Source organism: Calidris pugnax, unplaced genomic scaffold (assembly GCF_001431845.1).
Source record: "Calidris pugnax isolate Ruff unplaced genomic scaffold, ASM143184v1 scaffold134, whole genome shotgun sequence".
NCBI classification, from domain to species: Eukaryota; Metazoa; Chordata; class Aves; order Charadriiformes; family Scolopacidae; genus Calidris; species Calidris pugnax.
Genome location: NW_015090873.1, coordinates 390,075 through 398,110, shown reverse-complemented (window position 1 = coordinate 398,110; position 8,036 = coordinate 390,075). Strand labels below are relative to the sequence as shown.

At 40.0% G+C, this 8,036-nt stretch overlaps 1 protein-coding gene across 1 annotated transcript in view; it reads right to left on the bottom strand.

Moving 5' to 3' along the window:
• Positions 1-8,036, bottom strand: part of MEGF11 (multiple EGF-like-domains 11) — a 291,887-nt gene that overhangs the window by 31,348 nt on the left and 252,503 nt on the right. Inside the window, exons 17-21 of the mRNA XM_014946132.1 lie at positions 7,559-7,687; positions 5,124-5,252; positions 4,268-4,396; positions 1,541-1,669; positions 1,145-1,378 (exon numbers count right to left, since the gene is read on the bottom strand). Coding sequence (XP_014801618.1) covers positions 1,145-1,378; positions 1,541-1,669; positions 4,268-4,396; positions 5,124-5,252; positions 7,559-7,687 — 750 coding nt within the window. The remainder of the gene's footprint in view (positions 1-1,144; positions 1,379-1,540; positions 1,670-4,267; positions 4,397-5,123; positions 5,253-7,558; positions 7,688-8,036) is intronic.

Here is an 8,036-nt window from a genome sequence, read left to right as displayed (position 1 = left end):
GCCCCTTAAATCTAGGTGAGGACAAATGGGGAGGTGATGTGCATGTACAGGCAGGGAACTTATTGCTTGACACGGATCAACAGAGCACTTAGGAAACCAGTGCAGTGGGAAATCAATATGACTCAGGGCCAGCTCTTACTTTGTGCTCTTTGCCAAAATAAAAAAAAAAAAAAAAAAAAGAGGCAGCGGGAGGAGGTCCAAGGCTGATTTTTTTCCCCTTATCATGTAACTATCAGAAGAAGGAATGCTCCAGGATAGGCCTGAGTGGTCTAAATATGAGTTTAGTCAATGGTGTTCAGCAGAAGTGAATTTAAAGAGAAGTGAAGAAGCAAAGTGCGATCAGAGGGTGGCAACCCTGGAGGAGATCTCCACTGGAGATAGATAGGAGGAAACAAGAAGGAATTGAAGCCATCTCCCATCTGGAATCCTATCTGATACTGGCCACAGAGGAATGGAGAAGAATGACAGCATTAAAAGGTGATCACATCCTCCAAAATTTAGCCAATATGTCAAGAGAAGCTGTCCTCCATAGCAGCAGCAGAAGGTAGAAAGAAGCAAGAAATACGATCTCAGTCTGATTTTTTCTTGATCTTAAAGAGCCTTCCTCTTCCTCTGTCCTGCTTTCATCAGCTCCTGTGAAGAAAACTCACACCAGCTGTCTAGGGGATGGGGATTGGTCTGCACACAGAAGAAAGAGGCAATGAATAGGATGCCCCAAATCACAAACTGCAACATAGACCAAAATAAAACCTTATGACTGACCCAGTCAATACCATTCCTCAAGCAGAAAAAATCTTCTTCTGAAGCTTTCACAAAGGGAAAACTTCTCTGCACTGCAAGAAGGATGCAGCCATTCTAAAAAAAATGGAGCTGATGTATTCCACGTAGCGTATTTCTTACCTAGGTATAGCTTGTATCATGTTATGTAAACTTTCATATATATATAAAGCAACTTAAATCAGTTTTAAGTTATATTCACTTTCCTGTCCCTGTTAAGTGTTAAAAGATCATGGTATTCAGGGGAAGGACAGAAGTGTCATTATTTTTGAGGCTCAATAACGCATGTTATACATCACAGACGCTTATATTTCCCCAACATACAGGAATATGAGTCTATATTTGATTAACATGAAAAGACCCTTACCAGAAAGTGAGTAATCTGTATTAGTCATCCTCATGGCTGGAGTATAAGATACACTTGGCATGTCATGGCCCTTCTCCTTCTGTTTCCGTCGATACCACACAAACAGTGCCAGCAAGACCATAATAATTAGAAGGAGAATAATAATTCCAATGATTGCTCCCACTGAGTGCCTCTCTGATCCAAGAGCAGGGCTAATTTTAGTATAGGGGTTTAATTCTTCCATCATAAGAGCCGCTGTTAAAAGTAATTCATAACACACTGTAAATTGAATCGTGCATTTCATTTTTGAAACACTATTTTTTTTTTTTAAAGCAAGTACATCATTGGAGGGGGAGAGAGAGAAAAAGAGAGAAAGAGAGAAAGAGAGAGATTTTTACAGATAGACTTTCACTGTACCTTGATCACATCGGATTCCTTTGAAGCCTGGACTGCAGTAGCAAGTCCCCGTGACATGGTCACAGGTAGCATTATTCATGCATTCACACAGTTGTTTGCAACCATAACCAAATGTTCCTGGTGAGCACTCTGGGAAGCCAAAGAAAAAGATTGGAAAGAATTCTACTTTTTTTCGGGATTGGGTGAAATGCTTACCATGGAAAATTCAGTAGAAAAGTCTCCCCAGTTTCAGTGTCTCTAGGATAACGCCCTAGTGTTATTATTATGTTAAAGCAGGAGATCAATGTATTTAATGGACAATTTGGGATATCACTTATTACGCTGTAACTTTCTGGAGAAGTCACACAAGGCTTCACAAGGATGAAACCAATAATATGTACAGAGACTTTAAAAGGCTTGGTATATATTATAAGTATAGAGATTTTAACAGAGCATGAGCCCAGAAGCTGTAGGCAACAGCATTCTCCACCAACTCCGCATATTTTCTCTCAGGGGGGTAGTTGCAAAGAAAAGTTTTAATGTACCTTTATATGAACGAAAAACCAATACAGACTTTTACCAAACAAATCCCACGTGTTCTCATACTCATCCCTACTAATGCTAGAAAATGAATATACCATTGTAGCTGGAACTACAGAAACGAGCAGTTGAATGGTTTGATTTGCTCTGCTTCTGTATTAGGATTCCTAATGTAGAAGAAATTTCTATCCTGTCTTTGTATTTCTGTCAAAGACAAAATGATTAAATGTGCAGCTGAGAAATTTGTTCATACAATTACCATGATGGGCTATTCCAATAAATCTGTAGCCAGCTTACTACACTTCTTGAGGCACTATCAATAATAAATTGAAAGAAACAACGTCTGTCACATCCTACTTATTTCTGTGGAGGAGACACATTATGGAATCCACGCACACATGCTATGATTCTTAGAATATATATATTGTTTGTTTTAAGATGTGACTTCTGGTGTGTCACTGGGAATGTTTTGCATAGCATGACGATACCTTCCCAGTGTCAGTCCCTAAGTAACTTCTAGTAGCCAAAATTTAAAATAAAGTATCTTTATAATGATTTTCAGTGCATATAAAAGTTGTATCTCTTTCTTTAATCTGCAGGTCCCCCAAAAAGGAAAATAATATTATTATTACAATGAATGGTCGGTCATTCTGATATTAACCTGTTGCCTACTTTAAATGAATAAGGCCTAAATTTTTCGACTGCCCCACAGAAATGCTGTTTCCATTAAGGCATTTCATCTGCAATGTGGTGTGACTGCCCAATCAGCGGGATTTTGAGAAGGAAGGCATCTTAATGAAGAGATACTTTTAGATTAAATAGTAGAAAAACAAATAAATAAATACATTTGTAGTTTGGAGAGAAAAGAAAGCCTCAGGCTTTGTACAGAGGTCAAATTAGAAACGGAGCTTCTTGCATAAAATCAGCTACGATGCAGTTCTCCTATAGAAGTTTTTAGTTTCCTGTGTTATTTATGGTTGCAGTAAGGGTGTACACAAATTTACTGTAAATTGGCCACTTACAGAGTTACAGTGGTGCCACATGTAATCCCTACATGAGTGTGCAAATTTGGTCCTGAGATATGTGCTTTGCCGAATGCAAGCATGTGCAAAAAGAAAAGACGTTCATGAATTCATTTATATGTCCAAATACTTTCACAAAGATCCATGTAGTAAGCTGCGGTTAAGAAGCTTTGAGGCAGGCTTTTCACTCACAAATCCAGCAGGAATGTTACTGTATTACCTTCCTGCCAAAAAAAAGGCAAGAAACCCTGTGGAATTAATGCCTTGGTAAGGTGAGACAGATTTCACCCTGCATTTAGAATCCAAGTAAGTGTGGGGGAATTTTCTTTTGATTTACTATGCTGGACAAACAAGTAATTATTTAACTACAGCACATACAGTTTCCACTACCCTGATTCTTTGTTCTTAAAAGAAGCCATTTGGCACGGCGTGCTCGATATGCCAGCAAGACATTGACAACAATTACAGTAAGATATGCCTGTACCCTTCCAAGGTAATTGAAGTTCATTGTTAAACACTTGCTCACTACTCAAGTTAAACACAGACCCTTCCAAAAATGGCAAGCAACGTGTTTTTTTTTTCCTTGATCTGTTCTCATTGTAAAGATGGATCTTTTTTTGGTCCATATCTATAGCATAACAATTTCTGCAAGAAAGCCCCAATCACAGAATCTTCATAGAATCACAGAATCTTCATGGTTGGAAGGGACCTTTGAGATCATCGAATCCAACCATAATTCCTTGGAAGGCAGAGAGGAGAAAGAACTTATTTCTTTTAACCCTTCTGTCTTCCCTGGTGCCAGGGAAACCTGATGCTGCTGCTCTGAACAACATTAGCGCGGCAGAATGCGGCTCGTGTTCTGTTAATTAGGTGCAAGTTGCTTGGGAAGGCTACGTCCAGTCAGCTCTGAGAGCAGTGACTTGCTTTTATCTCACCTAACTTCAGGCTGGGAGTGGAAAGGCCTAATTTGCAGAGGATTCACTGTATTTTTTAATGCTTAAACAGCCTGTCCGGCTTTCCAGAGATGCCTCCTTCTCCCTATGGATTATATACATTGCCTGGGGTTACCTTCTTGCTGACATCAACAATTCATTGAAGAGCCTTTTTCTGCAAAGAATTCTGAGACACCACCCACCCCAACCCCCTCCTCGCAGAAAGAGAGAAGTGAAGTCATGTTGCTACTCACTTTGCTCACACTGTTTGCCTGTAAATCCAGTCCTGCAGGTGCACTGGCCAGTGATGTGGTCACAGTCCGCCCCGTTCTGACACTGACAAACATTGGCACAGTTTTTTCCATAAAAAGCAGCCGGGCAACCTTTCAGGAATCAGAATAAGGAAAGACTCAGAAATAAGCCGAAACACGAACTCAGATGCGTTATCAGCACAAAATATGTGGGCTTATAAATCTCTGGATTTTCAGCCTCTGTATATTTAATAACGTTTATTTGGTCATCTAAATGCAGAGATACTACGACAGCCAATTTTCCTGAAGTAGTGTTTCTCATCTCTTACAGAATTTCCTCTTAAGTGTTTCAGAAGAAGGAAAACTTGCACCCATCCATACAAACTACATTTTCAAGATGTGAAAGGAGATGGCTAAACAGCAACTCACTCAAAGGCCAGAGATCAATCAATCACTTGCAAGTGAAAGAGCCTTCTTAAAAGGCTCACCAGAATTTGATCTCCTCTTTCGTACAGTGCTGCTGATTTGGCACTAGTCAAATGAGAAATCTCATTTTCCTACATCAGGAAATCCTCCATCCCGTGAATCCCAGGGCTTTTTAACAAGCAGGGACACAGACTGTGCAAATTCCGACAACGAATCAATAATCTAAATGATCGGTCCCTCCTTTATCATGTGCCAAAAAGCATCGAAAGCCTTGAAAAGCCTCAGGGCTATTTTCTTCGGGGTGATGTGGAGTTATCCCAAGGAAGGAGCGGGTGGTTTTAGAGGGAAGAGTGCAATACTTGGAAGAGACACGAGGTAGCAGCACATACTTTGACAGATTTCCCTGGCACAAGAGTGTCTCTGAAAGGCTTACGCTGCGTGCAGTAGAGCCCCGTCCAACCATGAGTACATCTACATTCTCCATCGTAAGGGCTGCACAGTGCTCCGTTGTGGCAGTTGCATGAATGAAAGCAATCAGGGCCCCAAAAACCAGTGGGACAAGCTATGAAAATAAAAAAAGATTTGTCAGCTGACCACAAAAAAAAAGCAAAAAAAAAAAAAGCAATGATGATAGTGCATTAGTGCTGCGGAGGAGCGATAATAAAGGGAGAAGAACCTGTGGGACACCAGCAAAGGCAGAACTTCACACTGCAGAGCTCAGGTGGTTGCAGTGAGAACCAGTCAATCACTGGTTCTTCCAACCTGGTGATTCCCAGATGCCAACCTGCAGCATCCCCCACGCCGTCCAGCCCTGGCACAAGGGATTTCTTCCCTGTGTAGGTCAGGAGGCAGGAGCAGGTCTTTGCTGCATAGAAGAACCACTGAGACAGTGAACCTCAACACTACATTACTCTAAGTGCTCTAACCACTCTCCCTGCCTTGCCAGCATTATCTGTGAAGACAATTTAGACAGGGTTTTAAGATGGGGAGGTAATTTAATTTTCTTTTTGATATTCCGGAATTCTTGCATAATAAAGCACAGCTATTCATGGTTTACTTTTGCTATGCAATCAACTACTAAAATTACCACATCCATTTGAAGCAGAGAGTGCTACTCAAATTAGGTAAAAATGTAAAGAAAACTTCTTATAGTATGAATTCCCATCCACAAAATCAGATTGCTTTTGTTGATGGGGCTAATATTAAATTAAAATCTCCAGGTCTATTATACATTTCAACAAGTACAATATTAATACATTTTCAAAAGTTATTTTAAGCCTCCCTCCAAAAATGAATGCAGTAAGTTACAGTTATTAGTGCCAGACTAAAAGATCCAAAATGATGATAACCCTTCAATATAACAACTATATTTTTGCTTCAAAAAGCACTTTCCATTGCTTCCTATTAAAGACATGAATTAATAAGGCATGGTTCCCAGGAAACCTGAAAGTACAGAAATTGTGCCTATTTCCATGTGTGCCATTGGCTCCAATTCTGACGATAAATGCAAGTTTCTGGCACATTACTGACATCTCTAAAGCCAGAATGAATAGAAAAAAAACCCACCCTGCCATGACGTAAATCAAACAAAAGGTCACTGAACTCACACAATGTAAAGCTGAACAGGACTTGGCCTAAAGCATTCCTGCTATAAGGAACCTGAAGTACTTTTACAACGCCTTTGTAAGCCAGAGCTGCAGGGTGTGTGAGTGGCTCCAGAACTGGCTCTGGAGCTAAAATTATCTCCTTTGCAGCTCCATCTCTGGGTCATTCCAGGTTAACTGGTGCGGAGGGAGGTCTGACTGAAATAGCTCAGCACCAGGAGCCTGGTGTCAGGCCAGGCTCCCCCTGAGAAGTTTATGCTTTTCTTTAGAAGAGGGTAACTGAGGAAACAGGCAGGTTCCCACCATATTCACCCAAAACACTATCACCAGGGCCTTCCTCCTGCTAAACTGGGAATGGGTGCTGCTGAACTGGCCTGCCTCACTCTGTAAGGAAAAGCATCTGTGTTTTCAAGGTTAACAGAAACTAACGTTCATTTCCCAATTACATGGCTAAATATAATGAGGAATCTGTGGTGCTTTCTGTCTTTTTTTCTTTTTTTTCCCCCCTGTTTTTGAGTGACAGCAATATTCTGTCTGTGGAAGATATACAATAAAAGCAAAATTACAGCCGTCTGTTTTTATCCGATTCCTACTTTATCACTTGAAGTTTAATATATTTTCCTCTGGAATGCTGTCTAATATGCTAGTTGTATCCTGAATATGAAGTAACATTTCTGAATGATAGGATATTGCTTCCCTCTGTGATCTATCTTCAATTAAGGGATGCTCTCAGGAAATGACACTTTGGGATCAGCAAATGCCAATCTTCTACCTGGGCAATTTTCAAGAAGAAATCCTCCATCCCTCCAAGCCCACATTGACTTTTACAATTAAATTACATTTAATAGAAATATTTCAGCTGCCTAATTTCTCAATTCTAGGGGCTTGGTACATGAAAACATTTACTGGTTAATAATTTCTAATGTAATCGCTGAAAGGAAATGATTTCAAAAAATAAATAAAAGGGAATTCAGCTAGAAATTAAAAGCGAGCATGGAGCTTTCGTTTCTGATAAGAGCTTGTGACCTCCCTTTCCAGTAATAGAAGCTAGTAACAGCTTCTGCAAATTCCAAATGCAGAAACTAATTCAAGCCAAAGCTAGCTTAGATTAATTAAAAGAAATAAGCTATAAAGAGAGTAAGGCACTGCCTGCTGTAATACTTCAGGGATTTCCCCAGAATCTGTCTTTAACTTTCAGAAAACACTAAACAGGAAAATACGTTATTTTAATGAGAAGGTGGAAAAAAAATAACACTTTGCTTACTCTGAGAGCAGTCGGTCCCTATCCAGCCCGGGAAGCACTGACAGGATCCATCGATGGGGTTGCAGGTCCCGTTCTCCGTGCACTGACAGACCTCGGCACAGTTCTTCCCGTATTTTCCACTGGGACAAACTGTGAAAATATAAGGCAGCCTACTGAAAGCTCTTTATAACAAAGAAGAGGGAGTCACAGGACTTAACATTTAGCCATTAGAGATAAAAGTAATTACAACATTTTTCTTTGCTGAAGCCAAATGGGCAAAATTCTTCCAGAAAGAAGGAAAAGGTAAAAAGTATTCAAGTCCATTTTGTTTGCTTACATCCCAGGAATAAAAACAACAGGAGAACGTCTTCTACAAATCATTTTTTCTGCTGGAAAATGAATCTCATATAGTTAGAAGCTTGCAATTATTGAAGGGCATTATGGAAGGGTGAAAAGAGGAGAGACAAAATTGAGAAAAGGGGTTATTGGGAGAGGAAGA